This window comes from Schistocerca nitens, chromosome 1, assembly GCF_023898315.1.
Source record: "Schistocerca nitens isolate TAMUIC-IGC-003100 chromosome 1, iqSchNite1.1, whole genome shotgun sequence".
Taxonomy (NCBI): Eukaryota; Metazoa; Arthropoda; class Insecta; order Orthoptera; family Acrididae; genus Schistocerca; species Schistocerca nitens.
The window spans coordinates 616,405,280-616,427,241 of record NC_064614.1 but is presented as its reverse complement, the minus strand read 5'-3'; the positions used below and the strand labels follow the sequence as shown (position 1 = coordinate 616,427,241).

Genomic DNA, 21,962 nt, shown 5'->3' with positions numbered 1-21,962 from the left:
GTTTTTTCTAGATCTAAAAATTCTATAACGTATGTTTGCCTTTATTCAGCCTACTCTCTTGGATAAGTCGTAGTATTGCCTCGCATGTACCTATATTTCCCCGGAATCCAAACTAACCTTCTTTAAGATCAACTTTTAACAGTTCTCACATTCTTCTGTAAATATTTCATGTCATTATTTTGCAACCATGGATTATTAAACTGAAGTTTCGATAGTATTCATCCTGTCACCTCCTTCTTGGAACCGGAATTATTACATTCTCCCTAAAGTCTGCCGATATTTCGCCTGTCTCATATACATAGAACTCCAGTTGGAGTAAATTTGTCATCTCTGACGCTCCTAAAGGTGCCACTAATTCTGAGGGAGAGTTGTCTTCTCCAGCGACCTTGTTTCCATTTAGGTCTTCCATTGCTCTCTTGAATCGCTCTTTCAAATTCTTCTAGCAGTTCAATTTCTCCCATCTCTACAGGACGATATCTCTCATCTCTGCTCAGTAAATGCCTTACAGTATGAAACCTGTTCCCGAAATATATCTTATCATATGATAACCAATCTGAAACCTTTTGATGCCCCAGAACTCTTCCACGTAGACAACTTTCATTCATGATTCTGGAACCAAGTGTTATCAATGATTAGCGCATGCTCCGTGCAAAATTCTACAAGGCGACTTTTTCTTTCATCCCTTTCTCCCAGTCCACGTTCTCTTTCCTTTTCTTTTCCTACTTTAGAATTCCTGTCGTTCGTCACAATTAAATTTTCATCTCCTATAACTTAGTTTCCTTTATCTGATCATTCATTCTTTCAATCTTTCCTGCGTGTGCGTAGCCTAGTTCGCTTATACGCTTATATTAACTGTAGTAAGTAGATGTCACTTGTCTGTACTGATAACGATAATAGATTCACTATGCTCTTCTTAGTAGCGTATTTGCACTCCTATGTTATTATTCGTTATCTGGCTTATGCCTGCGTCATCGCTATTTGATTTTGTGTTGCTAATCCTATACTAATCCTATCAGAAGCCCGTCCTGCCACAGCATGTCACCAGTTCTCACTGTATCTAACTTCAGCCTATCCATTTCTCTCCTAAAATCCTGTAACCTAGCCGATTAAGGTATCTAAGATTGCACCCACCAACCCTTAGAATGCTAGTTTAGTTTTTACTAATGACGACATCTTCCTGAGTAGTTACAGTCTCGAGATCCGAATGGGGGACTATTTTAACTCCGGAATATTTCATCATTAAATTGTACAAAAAAGCTGCATGGCTTTCCCGTTACTGTAAGCCACTCGCTGTACCAGCACAGCAACGTCAGTTTGGCTACAATATTACGATTGCAACAATTAAAACGGCTGTTGCCCCTCTTCACGTACCAGAGGTTAGTTTGGCGTCTCCGCAGATATCTCTCCATTGTTGTTGCACCTGCAGTAGAGCTATCTGTATCGTTCAGGTACGCAAGCCTCCCATCTTGGTTAGGCCCATGGACCATGGAGGGTTTATTCGTTTATCAGCATAAAACTTGCAAATGTTCGTATGCACAAGTCAAACACTGATTCAAACCGTAGTACCAGTACTCGCACCAATTTACTTAGCAGTTATAATTAATTTATGTATAGAAATATTAAATAATAACATAATATAGAATAGTTCTGCCTCTAAAAATGGCTCTGAGCACTATGGGACTCAACTGCTGAGGTCATTAGTCCCCTAGAACTTAGAACTAGTTAAACCTAACTAACCTAGGGACATCACAAACATCCATGCCCGAGGCAGGATTCGAACCTGCGACCGTAGCGGTCTTGCGGTTCCAGACTGCAGCGCCTTTAACCGCACGGCCACTTCGGCCGGCAGTTCTGCCTCTGTCGCTGAATGATTTGATCTGTAGTTCTCAGTCACCAAGAACAGCTCTTTGATCAATGGTCCTAACGTATGGTACGCTAAAGAGTGAAGCTCGTTGACTCGCAAATAATTTACAGAACTAGTCTAGGGCTTTAGCAGGTCCTGGTGCCTGGACGAGTTTTAACGATTTCAACTTCTTCAGTACACAATAAATATGAATTATAATATACCTCATCTTGACAGCAGTTCTGCGTTTAGTCGGTAGAAAAATTTCGTCTATTTCCTTTGTCGAGACAAATTCTAGTCGCTACTAAGAGCACAGCACGGTACGATAATCGGCATAAGTAGTAGGAAAGACACGGAATTAGTCTATTAGAAGTCTATAGGTAGCGAGGCAAGGTGTGGGAACGCAGAGAAATGTAAATCCGCCTCGCTTCCGCTAACGAAGCGCGAAGCTGAGCGCAGGCGGCGCGGCCCACCGCCGCCCGGCTGTCCTCAGAGTTGTTTGCTCACCGGAGCGTCGCAGCGTCGCTCGACGCTTTCTCATAACCGAGCCGTGCCGCCTTCCTGCTCTGCTGCTCCCCCTCCCACCACCCCCACCCCCTCCTGCGACGCGATTCTGCTCCACCTAGTGTCGCGATACGACTCAGAGAAGAATGTAAATATAAATATTTTCCTCCAGCAGCCTCTAAAGCAATAAGCTCCGCGATCACACACCAGCTGCTACGGCAGTGTCCTCATTTCTCTGTAAACAGACATCGAGTGACGACTGCCGGTTGTGGCGGTGAGGCAGGATTGAGTCACAAGTTGAAAGCAAACCGGCCCAACGCGCCACTAGAAATTAGCGCGAAACGAAGCAAGACATAACAAATCTTTCATATCTGCAGAGTACGCTTTGGAGGAGCAACCTCAGATTCTGTAATATCAGACAAGTAACTCTGATGTTTGTCTTCAAATATTACCTCTCATACGTATCAGCAATGTGTTGCAACGCGAGACTGCAGGCAGAGAAGACAAGAAACTGCTTCTCTTCTTGTCTTCACGAAACAATAGGTGCACCGTAACTCTCTTTCCTGAATTTTAACCCGTTGTATGGAGTCGACTGTTTTCATTATTTCAGAATATTTATTAGTAGAAATGCAATGCAGAATCTGTACGGAATTTGAAATTTGATCTTTCATCTTAAATTTGACATCCCACTTTCTCACCCCTTACCCTCTCCCCCATTCCTGAGTCATTCACCCACACTCTGACCCCTTATAATCCACGAACAAACTGAAGAAAAAAAAAAGAAAGAAAAAAAAAGGGTAAGGTGATCGCTCGCGAGAAGAGGGAATTCCAGGTTTGAGTCCCGGTCTGGCACAAATTTTCACTGTCGCCATTCCATTGTACAGATAATGGATGTCCATATTCGCTGTTGTGAATATATTTAATGTATTTCATAACGGCTGTAGTCATCGCAGTCATGCATGCATATCCAAAGGAATTTTGCATCGTAATTCTGTATAAGAGAGGCAATGCAAATCGTGTTTCTCCACCGACACCGGACAAGCGACTTTCAAGTAAAATTTCTTGTCTGTACGGGAATATGCATAATAGATGTACGAGTACAGTTTGTAGACGCATGGTTGACGACATATGCAAATTTGGGCGCAGGCTCTGCGTCGATCATGGATAGCCAACTGGTAAATCCACGTTCGTGAGAAGCGGCGAATCCGGGTTCGAGTCCCGCTCCGACATAGATTTTCTTTATCGCCATTACATTCTACAGCTGATGGTTGCCCATATTCGCAGCTGCGAACACATTTAATGTCTTTCATAACGATTGTAGTCGCCGCAGTGCCTGTTCTTTTGGACATGCATGCATGTCCAAATGAAGTTTCCATCATCATTCGGAATAACACAGGCACTGCAATACAGTATCGTGTTTTTATCTATGTCAAACGTACAGCAAAGTTTCGAAACAGTTAATAAGAAAAAATTGTAATATAATTATTCATTTCAAACCTGACTAACTATTTTGAGGCGTATGCTAACTGATCATACTTCGCTGATATTAACTTTAATTCTATAGAATTGGAAGAAGAATCAGCATTGGTCGTATATTTTTTGTTTTATTATCCGCAAAATCGATTTTCGGTCACTTAGTGACCATCCTCAGTGCTGTAATATACAATTAAAATTGATAGGCACTGGTATCAACTGATGGCTTGTTAATACAGTGCCTACCAATTTTAATTGTATAGTACAGCATTGAGGATGGTCACTAAGTGACCGAAAATCGATTTTGCGGATAATAAAACAAAAAAATACGACCAATGCTGATTCTCCTTCCAATTCTACATAATATTAGGTCGTGGTGCACAGAACACTCCATGGAGTCGCCAATCAATAATCTTTAATTCTTTCTTCGTTATTTTTTCTAGTTATAAGCAAGTATGGTGACTTAAACAACAGGTGTTACCATATTAATTTCCATAACTATGACTGCATTTAATTGACACTATTCATGCTACGTAGGAGCAGTTGAATCTTGCGACATGAATTGAGATGATTGCTTACACCCAGTTCAGTTGACGCAACAACGGCAACTTGCCTCATAGTTCCATTGGACAGAAGATTAATATTAAACGTCAGCTGTTGAAATTTCAAAGAAATATCCGGAAGAAGCTATTGTTGCTGCAAAACAAGGGAGACTGCAGATCAGTTTTTACTGGAACAAGTATTTAAACCCATTTCTCAACAGCTACAGAGATAGCTATTACAAAAGCAGAAGAAAGACAAAGAAGAAGATGGAAAGGCTGAAGCCAAAGAAAACAATATATTTGTGGAAGCAGAACGTAGAGATAGAAGTGGAGATATTGAAGGAGGAGGAGAAGAAGAGGAATACGACAAGGTAGATATTGCACATTAAGATGATGAAGGAAAATCATGAAAGACAATTATGGCATAGTAAGGAGATAGATTGACAATGTCATTTTTAATGAACCATTAGACATAATGTGTTAAACTGTATACAGTACACATTCGATCCGATAAGAAGAATGTCGGTGAATGGCGATGCAACAGTAGGTATTGAAGGAGATGATTTAAGTATTCGAAACGTAAGATATCCAGGAACTAGAGGACTATATCTTCTTCAGTCCCCAAGTATCATATATGATACCTCCAGGTATTATTTTTTTATGGGGCGCGTACGCAGCGGAATCTTTTTTGGCCTGTGGTATCATACACGATAGGCACCGTGCTTGCCGCAGCTCGCTTGTTCTTGCTTCTGCCAAGCGCCACTAGGTGACAGCACAGATTGGAAAATACGGATTCTGGAACTGCACAGCATGTCTCGGCGAAATAAAGGTAAAGACATAAATTGTATCAATTACATGTGCTTTCACGTGCTTTAACAACTTAGGAAAGCTCTACAGACAATACTCAGTCAATAGTCAACAATAAATTAACGTTATATAGTATTTATAAAAGTTAATGTTTTGGGTATCATATACTATACCCTGGGACTCAATGCCGATTTTGTTCACGTCAGTGGAAGTGAGGTTATACACTCCTGGAAATGGAAAAAAGAACACATTGACACCGGTGTGTCAGACCCACCATACTTGCTCCGGACACTGCGAGAGGGCTGTACAAGCAATGATCACACGCACGGCACAGCGGACACACCAGGAACCGCGGTGTTGGCCGTCGAATGGCGCTAGCTGCGCAGCATTTGTGCACCGCCGCCGTCAGTGTCAGCCAGTTTGCCGTGGCATACGGAGCTCCATCGCAGTCTTTAACACTGGTAGCATGCCGCGACAGCGTGGACGTGAACCGTATGTGCAGTTGACGGACTTTGAGCGAGGGCGTATAGTGGGCATGCGGGAGGCCGGGTGGACGTACCGCCGAATTGCTCAACACGTGGGGCGTGAGGTCTCCACAGTACATCGATGTTGTCGCCAGTGGTCGGCGGAAGGTGCACGTGCCCGTCGACCTGGGACCGGACCGCAGCGACGCACGGATGCACGCCAAGACCGTAGGATCCTACGCAGTGCCGTAGGGGACCACACCGCCACTTCCCAGCAAATTAGGGACACTGTTGCTCCTGGGGTATCGGCGAGGACCATTCGCAACCGTCTCCATGAAGCTGGGCTACGGTCCCGCACACCGTTAGGCCGTCTTCCGCTCACGCCCCAACATCGTGCAGCCCGCCTCCAGTGGTGTCGCGACAGGCGTGAATGGAGGGACGAATGGAGACGTGTCGTCTTCAGCGATGAGAGTCGCTTGTGCCTTGGTGCCAATGATGGTCGTATGCGTGTTTGGCGCCGTGCAGGTGAGCGCCACAATCAGGACTGCATACGACCGAGGCATACAGGGCCAACACCCGGCATCATGGTGTGGGGAGCGATCTCCTACACTGGCCGTACACCACTGGTGATCGTCGAGGGGACACTGAATAGTGCACGGTACATCCAAACCGTCATCGAACCCATCGTTCTACCATTCCTAGACCAGCAAGGGAACTTGCTGTTCCAACAGGACAATGCACGTCCGCATGTATCCCGTGCCACCCAACGTGCTCTAGAAGGTGTAAGTCAACTACCCTGGCCAGCAAGATCTCCGGATCTGTCCCCCATTGAGCTTGTTTGGGACTGGATGAAGCGTCGTCTCACGCGGTCTGCACGTCCAGCACGAACGCTGGTCCAACTGAGGCGCCAGGTGGAAATGGCATGGCAAGCCGTTCCACAGGACTACATCCAGCATCTCTAAGATCGTCTCCATGGGAGAATAGCAGCCTGCATTGCTGCGAAAGGTGGATATACACTGTACTAGTGCCGACATTGTGCATGCTCTGTTGCCTGTGTCTATGTGCCTGTGGTTCTGTCAGTGTGATCATGTGATGTATCTGACCCCAGGAATGTGTCAATAAAGTTTCCCCTTCCTGGGACAATGAATTCACGGTGTTCTTATTTCAATTTCCCGGAGTGTATTTGTTTTCCGCTTGATTCTCAGGCTTAAATGATGAAGAGATCACTGAGTTGGTCAACAGAATTGATCCAGATGAGTCTGACGTAGAGTTTGATGAGTCTGATGATGAAGTTGACGCTTTGATACAAAGAAATCAAAGTGACGAAAGTTAATCAGGTGAAGAAACGGTACCTCTTGCTAAAATCCTAGAAGGAAGCGAGTTTTGGAGGCATACAGATGTGTAAGAGTAAGTGTGTTATTAAAGAAATCACTATCTATTACTAGATGGTTTACTTAAAAAAAACTAATTTGCCTTTTTCTCTAGTTTTCAGGTGCTTAGCACTTCCAAAAACCTCCGATCTAACATTGCTGCCAGCACATCAGTAGCCACAGATGAACTCAAGAAACCATTGCAATACTTTTGCAAATACTTTCATGGTTCATTTTTTGAGGATATGTCTCAATTCACAAATTGTAGGCATGTCAGTAAAACAGGAAAATCACTTAATTGTACTGTAGAAGAAATGCACAAGTTTTGGGGAGTGAGTATTGTTGCAGCACTTATAGGTGTACCACGTCTAAGAATGTGCTGGGAGAGGAAAAGTAGATACCCACTATTTGCAGACAGTGTTTCAAGAGACAGATTTTATCTACTGAGGAACAATATAAAATTAGTTGACGACAATGCTGTCAGCGAACAGGAAAAGCAATACCACTTTTGGAAAAGAAAACCAATATTGGAGACTGATAGAAAGGGATGTTTAAAAAACCATCGGTCAACGGAAATATCTATCGATGAGAAGATGATTCCGTTTCATGGACAAGTGAAAATGAAGCAGTATGTAAAGGGAAAACCTAACCTAGAAGGTTAGAAGAATTTTGTCATGGCAAACCCTAATGACATACCCCTTGATTTCTGTATGTATGAAGGAAAAGGAAAAGAAATTCAGTCTGAAAAAGTGCCCCCTCCAGAGACGTTAGATGTAGGAGGCAGAGTAGTGCTGAAACTTAGTGATACATTGACAGAGAAGTCGTCAATTTATGTGGACAGATATTTTACTGCTGTTCCCCTTCTCGACAAGTTACTGAGGGACAGGAACATTACTGCCACTGGCACAATAATGCTGAGTCAGATCCCCAGAAGTATACGGTTTGAGGAAGATGCAACAATGAGAGAAACAAGAGGCAGCCATGATCAGTTGGTAAGGAATGACGGGAACCTAGCAATTATCAAATGGTTTGACAACCGAGCGATTTATTGGACTTCAACAGAGTCAGGTGTTGAGTCAATTGAAAAATGCACTCAGTGGTCTAAAAAAGAGAAAAAGTACATTGAAGTTCCTCGCCCATGTGTAGTAAAGGCATACAATACTTACATGGGAGATGTTGACCTGTTAGATAGGATGGTGGGAAAGTATGGAATGAGAGCCTGGACCCACAAATGGACCATCAGAGTGATTCATCACTTTATTGATTTTGTAATTGCCCCTGTATTATTGGAATACAGAGAGACTGCAATGCAGAATGGTATTGCAAAGAAACATACAGTGCCATACTATCAGTTCAAGCTTGATATTGGAGAAAATTTGATATATTTTCACCAACGGTCAAGTTTTCTGATCGAACCTGTGGAGCAACAACTGGACTCCGAAGATGAAGATTATTTGCAAAATAGGAAAAGACCAAGACGTCCCATCCCACTACCACCAATGGAAAAAAGAAAAACAAGCAAGCTTCATTTGCCTGAAATGATGAACCATGTTCAGAAGAGCAGGTCAAAATGCCAGGTAGAAGGCTGTAGAGGTCTCACTTTTGTAGGATGTGAGCAGTGCAAAGTGCTCCTTTGCTTCACTTCTGACAGGAACCGTTTTAACAAATCCCACAAAAAATAAAATAAATTTAGTATAAGTGTTGTTAATTTGCATTTGATACTTGTGATAATACCAAAAGAGGAACAATAATTTGACACATTTTGCTATGGTAATTTTGTTTATGTATTTTTAATTGTTTACATAATAGAGTCAAAAAATTTTATACCAAATTTCTGTTTTCACCTGTCATGCTATCTACAGAAAATAGAACAACGTGTGTAATATTGCTGACTGGAATTTTTTTGGAATAAACCAAAATGAAACTGCGTAGTTGTGTGTACAAATGCCCTGCTTCAGTCCCAAGGTGTCATATGTGATACCATCTATAAAAAATTGTCAATGATTAAAAAATTTTTTTGAGGGTAATTCGTTGTTAACTAGCATTAACAGATTGCAATTAACATAAATTTAGCTCACGTGGAATTTTAATATGTGCTCGGGACTGAATATGATATAATCTGTTTTTTGAATTTAAATCCAATCGAAAGAGTTTCAGAGAACAAGTTCTTCAAAACTACGCTAAAATTCTCAGAGCTACCAATGTTTATTGTCTAAACTGTCTCTCCTGCAGATCACTAAATACTAACAGAGGCTACAAGTATATCATCGTTAAGGCTGCAATAGGCGTCAGTGTCGTGGTAATGTACAAGACAACAAGAGAATGAATAGGACCTAGATGAAGATTGGAAGATAGCCTCCAACTAATCGTCACCACATATCGACAACTTGCAATGGAATAAACCGAATGAATTGTTCGATCAATTCTTTTTCCTGATAGTTTTGAAAGTGACAGGTAATTATATTCACATGAAACTGAAAGAGTACCTATTGAAAGCCACTGAAAGGGAGATTCTGGATGCGGCGATTATTACTTGAAGTTTAAGATGGCTTTCGAAAAGGAAGTGAAAGATTCACTTACAGAACGGCAATATAACTCTGTCAGTTAAAAGAAAGCCGCAAAACGTGTGATTCGCAAATCCAAAAAACGGAATTAGGGTGTGAAATTGAACAGCAAGCTTTGGCACTCGGGAAGAGGTAGTCAGGTCATATTCGATTTTTCAACTTACATGCAGTGTTTTAAAGTCGACACTACAGAAGGTAAATTTCTCATTTGGTTTGCTGTATCTGGAGAGTATAGCAGAAGCACATGTCTGTTATATAAATGATATTTGGCTGTTGTGTGCGTGTTTCATCTCACCATCACGCATCACCTCAGCTGCATGTTACTGAATGTCAGCCTCATGCTCAAATTAGCATATCATCAGACAATTACACGCTCTTCTCATCAGCACTGGGCGTGAATGTCATGTTCTGCCCTGAAAACATAACATACCAGCTGTAGATGAATTATAAAAATGTAATTGTAACCAATATTTTATAAGTGTATTATGATGGCGCAAATGCAGCACATTGTTTTTAAATGTGTAATGAAAATGTTACACTAGCTATAAATGCAGAAGATATTCAATTGATTTGTTATGAAAATGTAATGGTGAACTTCCACAGTGTATTATGAGTTATATAGCTCAGTGTTTTTTTATGGTCTATACCTATAATGCTTGTTGAACGCACTTGGAAGTTGGGATACTGATCCTCATCACCTTCATGCATGTCAACAATTGTGTACCATCACACGACAGCTTTCAGAGACTTGGCCGTGTATAGACAAGCGAAGTATACAGCTTTGCCAACCTGTAAGGCCAGACGAGAATTATTTTGTGTGCTACCCACCTTTAGTGTAGGAACCCCTCTGAATGGCTGAATCTTTTTTATGGCACTAAAGTACTGAGCAACTATTGAGAAATCTAAATAAATGTAACACAGTTGGCTTACAAGCTCTTCAATTCGCATATTTCCAAGAAAGTGCTTGTCCAAAGAGTGAGATGAAAAATATGATTTGATGGTACAACTTTGCCTTGGAGAACTCATTATGTGTGTTGGCTTTGATGGTTCTGACTATCGTATTTCCAAAAAAAAAGGGGTTTGGCATAGGAGAGGACAGGGAAGGGCGGCCTTGGCTCAGGAAAGAGGGAGTGGTGGGATGAGGGGAGGGGTGGAGAGTGTAGGGGTACGAAAGGGTAGAGCTGAGGGCAATGGTGGGAGGGAAGGGGAATGGGGGTAGGAGGTCAAGGTCAAAGTGAAAGGTATATGTTCAAATTTGGCCCATAATCGGCATTGCACTCCTACTTTTATTTTAACTTTGTGGTGGAACACCTTCTTGCTACCACAGGTGTCATTTAACATAAAGCAAGGAATTAATGTATGCCATCTATGTTTAAATACAGTATAACATTCCTGGTGCTTGAAACCATAAAGCCTTTTTTAACGATCAAAACATCTTATGTACGATAGATATGGGGTACTGAATGGGTGCCAAAATTTGTAACTTCATTATCTATTATTTTTTTGAATAAGGCTTAATACAGGAAACTGCATAAGAGATACGCATCTGTCATCAATGAAGTCGTTAGGGAGAGCTAATAAAAATAATCTGACAATAGCGTCTGAAGCATAAAAAAGTTTTGAACAGTCCAAATTACGAGGTGCATTCAAGTTCTAAGGCCTCCGATTTTTTTTCTCCTGACTGGAAAGAGATAGAAACATGCGCATTGTTTTAAAATGAGGCCGCGTTCATTGTCAATACGTCCCAGAGTTGGCAGCACCGTACGGCAGATGGAATTTTACCGCCAGCGGCGAGAAAGAGAACTGTTTTAAATACTTAAAATGGCGACGTTTTCCTTACTTGAGCAGCGTGCAATCATTCGTTTTCTGAATTTGCGTGGTGTGAAACCAATTGAAAGCGACAGTTGAAGGAGACATTTGGTGATGGAGTTATGGATGTGTCGAAAGTGCGTTCGTGGGTGCGACAGTTTAATGAAGGCAGAACATCGTGTGACAACAAACCGAAACAACCTCGGGCTCGCACAAGCCAGTCTGACGACATGATCGAGAAAGTGGAGAGAATTGTTTTGGGGGATCGCCGAATGACTGTTGAACAGATCGCCTCCAGAGTTGGCATTTCTGTGGGTTCTGTGCACACAATCCTGCATGACGACCTGAAAAAGCGAAAAGTGTCATCCAGGTTGGTGCCACGAATGCTGACGGACGACCACATGGCTGCCCGTGTGGCATGTTGCCAAGCAATGTTGACGTGCAACGATAGCATGAATGGGACTTTCTTTTCGTCGGTTGTGACAATGGATGAGACGTGGATGCCATTTTTCAATCCAGAAACAAAGCGCCAGTCAGCTCAATGGAAGCACACAGATTCACTGCCACCAAAAAAATTTCGGGTAACCGCCAGTGCTGAAAAAATGATGGTGTCCATGTTCTGGGACAGCGAGGGCGTAATCCTTACCCATTGCGTTCCAAAGGTCACTACGGTAACAGGTGCATCCTACGAAAATGTTTTGAAGAACAAATTCCTTCCTGCACTGCAACAAAAACGTCCGGGAAGGGCTGCGCGTGTGCTGTTTCACCAAGACAACGCACCCGCACATCGAGCTAACGTTACGCAACAGTTTCTTCGTGATAACAACTTTGAAGTGATTCCTCGTGCTCCCTACTGACCTGACCTGGCTCCTAGTGACTTTTGGCTTTTTCCAACAATGAAAGACACTCTCCGTGGCCGCACATTCACCAGCCGTGCTGCTATTGCCTCAGCGATTTTCCAGTGGTCAAAACAGACTCCTAAAGAAGCCTTCGCCTCTGCCATGGAATCATGGCGTCAGCGTTGTGAAAAATGTGTACGTCTGCAGGGCGAATACGTCGAGAAGTAACGCCAGTTTCATCGATTTCGGGTGAGTAGTTAATTAGAAAAAAAATCGGAGGCCTTATAACTTGAATGCACCTCGTACTTGTTCTATTGTCGCCTTGTCATGTGACCAGTGAATTATGTATTGGTGGTCTAGGCGCTTAGAATTCAGGTCTTTCTGGGAAGCAGTAAAGACTGCTGACCAGCTACATGGAACGAAAGTTTCATCTATAGTTCATTTGTGCATAAAGCGTAAGTTAATTACATATACGGATTATTTAGCGTTTGTGTTTGTAGATCGTTAAATGACGTGAGCACACGACTATGTGACGACAGTGATTTTGTTATCTTAAGCAGCGCTAATGTCGTGAACAAGAAAAAATCTGGAATCCCTTTAGAAATTACGACTACACTTAATAGCCTACCTGAGCCTTAATATCCGAGTCACCTGGAGCAGCAGTCCATTACAGCAATCAGCACCTGATGATGATCTCATCTTTAACTGTGCTGCGACAACTACGTGGTGGAAAATGCCGAGTCAGTGGAGTTTTATAGTATTTTACGAGGTGATCATGCTACGACACTCACATGTACTGCAGATTCGGCACAATGAGGTGAGTACCGTAAACATAGTGATAAGATTTGTAGGGGAAGGTTATTCCCAAATGACAATAAAACCATCGTACATGTAAACTCTGCTCTGTCTCTTATCGTATTGTAGCCGTTGATGTACAGCGTTCTGTTAGTCGGGAATGAGGAGTCTAAAAAGCATTTGCCTAACCGATAGTGCAAAACCACCTAGAAAGCACGCAAGTGCTGGCTGGAGCACCCGTCCAACGATAGCTAACCCAGAGCGCTGATTTGACGCGGATCCTGCCACATCCCCGTTTCGCAAGCTAACACTCAGCACGTTATGTTACACGAATATTTCATATGTGCATCGAATCTAAAAAGTCTGAAATAACTTGCTTCAGCTTTTCATCGATTAACAGGTATTTCAGGAGGCAGAAGATCAGAGTGCGGCAGTCAAGTAAGAATTTTCTCAGGTGTCGACAGTAAGTTGGTGCTTCACGCACATGTATCCAGTTCTTTGGGCCGAGAGAGATGGCATAGTGATCCACGTACTGAAAGCATGTTCTACTGGGTCAAGATTTAGATTCCCCTGTGACCGTCCTTGTATTGGTTTCCGTTGTTTTCGTACACCACTTCTGAGTTCTGTGACACTACCTTACACGAGACCATGGCTATTGTAGCCCACACCTGGCTTTAGCTCTATGGCGTCAATATGCATCCTTGTGTTCAAAAGAACCATTACTATGAGTCTGGCATGGAGCACAGCAATGTAAAGCCGTTAGGTTTGTAGTACCCTGTCAATGACACAAGCTGCCCCTGTCACTAGTTCCTGCGCTACAGCAAGGGGGCGTCGCATATCGGGTCTAAGAGAGCGACTTTCTATTGCAGCACACTATAAAAAGATGAAAAAGTAAAACAAACTGATCTGCGAACTTTTCGAAGTGGGCTCGATCTAGCCTTTACTATTTTTGATGCCTTCTTTCGATGGAGAAGCACAATATTAATAACGTAACTTAAATGAACGGCAATTTAGAAACAGATAAAAAGCCGTTTAACACGTTGACACCGGCGTGTACCACCTCTGGCTCATGCTTGATTCTCCCGTAGGGTGGTATGTAGCTTCGGTGTCTCACGCTCGACTCTGCTAACTATTCTAGCAGCAGTACACCAGCGTATGATGTATTTTACCTAACAGCCAAATGTAGCGAATGTTGTGACCCTTCAACGAGAGGGCTTTCTGAACAAACGATATATGGCATAATTTGTGGTTAATCTAGAGTAAAATTATTTTAGGTACTCTGTCGTTTCTTCTTTTTCTTAAGTATGGACTTCCGCCACGTTTCAAATAAAAATCAAGACATTAAAATAGTAGCCTAGGGCGTTTAAATACGACTGCCACCCCCACCGCGGGAGACAGGAAAAGCTAGATGCGGGAAAGCCTGAATACGTGCGCCGTCGCAAAACGAGAAACGGTGCCAGCGTGAAAGTGAAAAAAGACTGTTCAAAGACATTTTACTACTTTAGACATACGATTCATTTAACTATTTATATTTCACTGAAGACCTGTCTGTATGACACAAGTCTATGAAAAATGTCAGTAAACACGGTGACCTATTCTAATGAGAAATGTTATTTATCTGCGGCGACTAAAATTTCCAATTGCGTTTATCGCAAAGAACGAAAGATATTCCGTTACTGAGAGACTTACCTTGATAAATTTCCACAAATTAATGAAATTAATCTTGTTTTTATTAAAAAAACTAACATCATTTGCCACAAGAAATTATAAAAATTGAAGTTACATGAATAAACAATCAAAATATATACAGGGTGATTTTTTTCTAGCGAGTGCAAACTCTAGGGATTGATCGATGAGAGGATACGGAACAAAAAAGGTCCAGTGAACTTACGTTCGGAAATGCATGGTTTCCATGCTAGAGAGCATTTATTCAGTCATACATTGTTACAGAGACTGCGGTCTAATACGCGCGGTGCCATGCAGCCACAGTTCCAGTATGTGCTGAAGATGGTTTCTGTGTGCCTCATCGCATGCTTGTACGCGCCGTAGCATGTTCTGCCTCACACGGCCACATCGGCTAGGCTGCACCCGAACAGTGTCAAAGGCAACATGAATACGTTGCTCCAGTGTCTCCACATCTGGAATGGCCTCTGCATACACGATACTTTCGATATGACCCTGTTGTTGTTGTTGTGGTCTTCAGTCCTGAGACTGGTTTGATGCAGCTCTCCATGCTACTCTATCCTATGCAAGATTCTTCATCTCCCAGTACCTACTGCAACCTACATCCTTCTGAATCTGCTTAGTGTATTCATCTCTTGGTCTCCCTCTACGATTTTTACCCTCCACGCTGCCCTCCAATGCTAAATTTGTGATCCCTTGATGCCTCAGAACATGTCCTACCAACCGATCCCTTCTTCTGGTCAAGTTGTGCCACAAACTTCTCTTCTCCCCAATCCTATTCAATACCTCCTCATTAGTTACGTGATCTACCCACCTTATCTTCAGCATTCTTCTGTAGCACCACATTTCGCAAGCTTCTATTCTCTTCTTGTCCAAACTATTTATCGTTTATGTTTCACTTCCATACATGGCTACACTCCATACAAATACTTTCAGAAACGACTTCCTGACACTTAAATCTATACCCGATGTTAACAAATTTCTCTCCTTCAGAAACGATTTCCTTGCCATTGCCAGTCTACATTTTATATCCTCTCTACTTCGACCATCATCAGTTATTTCACTCCCTAAATAACAAAACTCCTTTAATACTTTAAGTGTCTCATTTCCTAATCTAATCCCATCAGCATCACCCGATTTAATTTAACTACATTCCATTATCCTCGTTTTGCTTTTGTTGATGTTCATCTTATATCCTCCTTTCAAGACACTGTCCATTCCGTTCAACTGCTCTTCCAAGTCCTTTGCTGTCTCTGACAGAATTACAATGTCATCGGCGAACCTCAAAGTTTTTACTTCTTCTCCATGAATTTTAATACCTACTCCGAATTTTTCTTTTGTTTCCTTTACTGCTTGCTCAATATACAGATTGAATAACATCGGGGAGAGGCTACAACCCTGTCTCACTCCTTTCCCAACCATTGCTTCCCTTTCATGCCCCTCGACTCTTATAACTGCCATCTGGTTTCTGTACAAATTGTAAATAGCCTTTCGCTCCCTGTATTTTACCCCTGCCACCTTCAGAATTTGAAAGAGAGTATTCCAGTTAACGTTGTCAAAAGCTTTCTCTAAGTCTACAAATGCTAGAAATGTAGGTTTGCCTTTTCTTAATCTTTCTTCTAAGGTAAGTCGTAAGGTTAGTATTGCCTCACGTGTTCCAACATTTCTACGGAATCCAAACTGATCTTCCCCGAGGTCCACTTCTACCAGTTTTTCCATTCGTCTGTAAAGAATTCGCGTTAGTATTTTGCAGCTGTGACTTATTAAACTGATAGTTCGGTAATTTTCACATCTGTCAACACCTGCTTTCTTTGATATTGGAATTATTATATTCTTCTTGAAGTCTGTGGGTATTTCGCCTGTCTCATACATCTTGCTCACCAGATGGTAGAGTTTTGTCATGACTGGCTCTCTCAAGGCCAACAGTAGTTCTAATGGAATGTTGTCTACTCCCGGGGCCTTGTTTCGACTCAGGTCTTTCAGTGCTCTGTCAAACTCTTCACGCAGTATCTTATCTCCCATTTCATCTTCATCTACATCCTCTTCCATTTCCATAATACTGTACTCAAGTACATCGCCCTTGTATAAACCCTCTATATACTCCTTCCACCTTTCTGCCTTCCCTTCTTTGCTTAGAACTGGGTTGCCATCTGAGCTCTTGATATTCATACAAGTGGTTCTCTTCTCTCCAAAGGTCTCTTTAATTTTCCTGTAGGCAGTATCTATCTTACCCCCAGTGAGACAAGCCTCTACAGCCTTACATTTGTCCTCTAGCCATCCCTGCTTAGCCATTTTGCACTTTCTGTCGATCTCAATTTTGAGACGTTTGTATTCCCTTTTGCCTGCTTCATTTACTGCATTTTTATATTTTCTCCTTTCATCAATTAAATTCAATATTTCTTCTGTTACCCAAGGATTTCTATTAGCCCTCGTCTTTTTACCTACTTGATCCTCTGCTGCCTTCACTACTTCATCCCTCAGAGCTACCCATTCTTCTACTACTGTATTTCTTTCCCCCATTCCTGTCAATTGTTCCCTTATGCTCTCCCTGAAACTCTCTACAACCTCTGGTTCTTTCAGTTTATCCAGGTCCCATCTCCTTAAATTCCCACCTTTTTGCAGTTTCTTCAGTTTCAATCTGCAGTTCATAACCAATAGATTGTGGTCAGAATCCACATCTGCCCCCGGAAATGTCTTACAATTTAAAACCTGGTTCCTAAATCTCTGTCTTACCATTATATAATCTATCTGATACCTATTAGTATCTCCAGGATTCTTCCAGGTATACAACCTTCTTTTATGATTCTTGAACCAAGTGTTAGCTATGATTAAGTTATGCTCTGTGCAAAATTCTACAAGGCGGCTTCCTCTTTCATTTCTTCCCCCCCAATCCATATTCACCTACTATGTTTCCTTCTCTCCCTTTTCCTACTGACGAATTCCAGTCACCCATGACTATTAAATTTTCGTCTCCCTTCACTACCTGAATAATTTCTTTTATCTCGTCATACATTTCATCAATTTCTTCATCATCTGCAGAGCTAGTTGGCATATAAACTTGTACTACTGTAGTAGGCATGGGCTTTGTGTCTATCTTGGCCACAATATTGCGTTCACTATGCTGTTTGTAGTAGCTAACCCGCACTCCTATTTTTTTATTCATTATTAAACCTACTCCTGCATTACCCCTATTTGATTTTGTATTTATAACCCTGTAATCACCTGACCAAAAGTCTTGTTCCTCCTGCCACCGAACTTCACTAATTCCCACTATATCTAACTTTAAACTATGCACATCCCTTTTTAAATTTTCTAACCTACCTGCCCGATTAAGGGATCTGACATTCCACGCTCCGATCCGTAGAATGCCAGTTTTCTTTCTCCTGATAACGACGTACTCTTGAGTAGTCCCCGCCCGGAGATCCGAATACAACCAGAAATCGCACGGGTTGAGAACCGGTGAACGAGCAAGTCATGTAGCTGGACCACCTCGTCCTATCCACCGACCAGAGAAGACACGATTGAGATGCGTCCGGACGTAAACGGTGAAGTGGTCTGGAGCAGCATCATGTAGCAGCCACATAGCCCTTCGAATCATCAATGGCACTTCTTCCAGCAGGGGAGTCAAAGTCATTCTCAGGCGACGTGGAAGGAAGACTGGTCCCGAAATAAGGTCGCCAATTATCCCAGCCCACCATTCCGGCTACACCGATGCTCTTGATTCGCTGTCACCATACTATGGGGGTTCTGCATACTATCCCACAGATGACTGTTATGAAAGTTGAAGATACTACTCCACGTAAAGGTGGCCTCATCTGTGGATGGCACAAATCCCGGAATTGTGGTGGCCTGCTGAGGAAACCAGTGACAAAACTGCTCGCGATGTGGAAAGTTTGACTCTAGTAAGCTACGTGATAAGGGTAGTGGCATTTGTCATAAAGAATGTTCCACACGGTCGTCTGGCTTACACTGCCTTGTGCTGATACAGCAGTCTCCTTCCACAGTGTTAATCGCATTTACCCTCAGGTCTGGTGTCCGAAAATTTCGGATACGTCCTTCATGATTTACTTCTTTCTGAAACGAGTCTGTCTCACGTAAAAGGTGAAACACTGTTGCAAACTGTGAATTCTGTGGTTGTTGTCGACGGGGATAGCTCTCCTGATACAACCTTGCTGCCCGCAGCCCGTAAGTGCTCTACTATCTGAGCTACCCAAGCACCACTCACGCGCCGTCTTCACAGCCTTACTTCCAAAGTGCTTCGTCTCCTACCTTTCAGACTTCACCGTAGCTCACCTGCGAATCTTGCAAGACTACCTTGGAACGTAGGAGACGAGGTACTGGCGGAAGTAAAACTGTGAGGACGCGGAGTGAGTCGTGCTTGGGCAGCTCAGATGGTAGAGCGCTTGCCCGCGAAAAGTAAAGGTCCCGTGTTCGAGTCTTACTCCGGCACACAGTTTTAATCTGCCAGAAAGTTTCATATCAGCGCACACTCCGCTGCAGAGTGAAAATTTCATTCGGGTAACTTCCCCCAGGCTGTGGCTAAGCCATGTCTCCGTCATATCCTTTCTTCCAGAAGTGCTAGTCTTACAAAGTTCGCAGGAGAGCTTCCGCAAGTAAACACCATGTCGGCACGTTCTCGATTCGAATACGGAACTACTGTGTACAACGCTATATCACGTCCATTACAAGGTAAGACAGCAAGACACAACATTATCAATTGCTACGGCAGGAGAGGGCGCTAGGGCATGACCCTTTAGGAGAAAACCATGCGTACTGTAACTATGGGTGCATGGTACAGAAAGTATTAGACCGCAGTCTCTGTAACAAACTATTATTGAATAAATGGTCTCTAGCATGAAAAGCATGCATTTCAGACATTAGTCCTTTTCTGTTCCGTATCCTCTCCTTGATCAATCCCTTGAGTTTGTAATATATATATATATATTCGTCGTCATACCGTTTGCCGAGATCACGGTGCATCGGTGCGTTGCTGTTCTAGGTTATCGACACGTTTTCATTCGCCTGTAAGGAAAAAAAATCCACGTCACAGATTGGAAAAAAATTAATATTATTTGTCTTAGGTACAGACTATAAAGTTATGTTAAACATAACTTCGTAAGATACTTCATTGACAGACGAGAATGTAAAAGGGCACTTATTTTAAGGCAGCAGATGATAGCGAACTAATTTCAAAAAGTATAAAACAGTTTCATTTAACTAACTACATGATAAGGCATCGAACAAGATAGAAGAGTAGGACAGTTGTTAGCACACTGCACATGCGGGGTGGCCGAGCGGTTCTAGGCGCTACAGTCTGGAACCGCGCGACCGCTATGGTCGTAGGTTCGAATCCTGCCTCGGGCATGGATGTGTGTGATGTCCTTAGCGTAGTTAGGTTTAAGTAGTTCTAAGTTCTAGGGGACTGATGACCTTAGAAGTCCCATAGTGCTCAGAGCCATTTTTTTTGAACCTGTATCAGCTTTCCTCCAGGAAGGACTCCTCATTCGTTATGAAGATTCTTAGTTCCAGTCCTTTCGCCAGTGAAGTCTTTAGCATCACAGGAAATCTCACCTGGGTACTCCACGTACCTGACCGATTCACCAACTTCTCAACATAGTCATGTAAAATTAATATAACCGATGAATAAAATACAAATTCGTATCCCACATCAACAGAACATCTACATCTACAGCAACATGCCTACTCTGCAAATGAGACACTTGTCTGGCAGAGGGTTCATGGAACCACCTTCACAATAAGTCTCTATTATTCCACTTATGAACAGCACGTGGAAAAACGAACACCTGTATCTTTCCCTGAGAGCTCTGATTTCCTTCATTTTATTATTATGATCCTTCCTGCGTAGGTCGGCGTCAACAAAATATTTGCGCTGTCGGAGGAGAAAGTTAATCATTGAAATTTCATGAGAAGGCGAGAAGGTCCCGCCGCAACGAGAAACGCCTTTGTTTTAATAATGTCCAACCCAAATTCTGTATCATGTCCATGACATTCCCTCCCCTATTTCTCGATAATACAAAACGTGCTCTATTCTTTTAACTTTATCGATGTACTATGTTAGTAGTATCTGGTAAGGAACCCACACCGCGCAGCAGTACTCCAAAAGAGGGCAGACAAGCGTAGAGTAGGCAGTCTCTTTAGCAGATCTGCTGCAGCTACCAGGTATTCTGTCAATGAAACGCTATCTTCGGTTCGCTTTCCCCTCAACATTTTCTGTGTCTTTTTTTCAGTTCAAGTTGTTTTTAATTGCAATTCCTGGGCATTTAGCTGAATTTAAGGTCTTTACATTTGATGGATTTCTCGTGTAACAGAAGTTAAACTGATTCCTTTTAGCACTCACGTGGATGACCTCATACTATTTTTTATTTAGGGTTAACTGCCAGTTTTCACAGTGTACATATATAATTGTACATACATAATTGGTTTTGATCTTCTGATGATTTTACTAGACGATAAACGACAGCATCATCTGCAAACAACCTAAATCCTTAACATAGATAAGAAACCACAGAGGACTCCTAACATACCTTGGGCTACGCCATAGATCACTTCTGTTTTGCTCGATGACTTTTCGTGGATAATTACTAAGAACTGTGACCTCCGACAGGAAGTCACGAATCCAGTCACATAAATGGTTCAAATGGCTCTAAGCACTATGCGACTTAACAGCTGAGGTCATCAGTCCCCTAAGGACATCACACACATCCTTGCCCGAGGCAGGATTCGAACCTGCGACCGTAGCAGCAGCGCGGTTCCGGACTGCAGTGCCTAGAACCGTTGGGCCACAGCCCAGTCACATAACTGAACCGATATTCCATAAGCAAGGTAATGTTTCAAAAGTTTTCTGGAAATCTAGAAATACGGAATTAATTTGATATCCTTTATCGATATCACTCAAAACTTCGTGTGAGTAAACAGCTAGTTCTGATTCAAAAGAACGATGTTTTCTTAGTCCGTGTTGACTATGAGGTAACTCATAATGTTCGAACAGAATAAACTCTCCAAAATCATATCATTAATGATATGGGCCTATAATTTAGTGGATTACTTCTATTGCCTTTCTGGAATATTGGTATGACCTGTGCAACTTTCCAGTGTATGGGTGTTACCCTTTGTACATGATTGTTAAGTATGGAGTTATTGCATCAGCATACTCTGAAAGGAGCCTAATTGGTAATCAGTCTGGACCGGAAAACTTGCTTTTATTAAGTGACACCTACTTCTAAGTTACTCGTGTTGGTGGCTGTTCTT

At 42.4% G+C, this 21,962-nt stretch overlaps 1 protein-coding gene across 1 annotated transcript in view; it reads left to right on the top strand.

The window, feature by feature from the left end:
* Positions 1-7,677: 7,677 nt before the first annotated feature.
* LOC126263013 (uncharacterized) overlaps positions 7,678-21,962 on the top strand; it is a 63,633-nt gene continuing 49,348 nt past the window's right edge. Inside the window, exon 1 of the mRNA XM_049960015.1 lies at positions 7,678-8,614. Coding sequence (XP_049815972.1) covers positions 7,678-8,614 — 937 coding nt within the window. The remainder of the gene's footprint in view (positions 8,615-21,962) is intronic.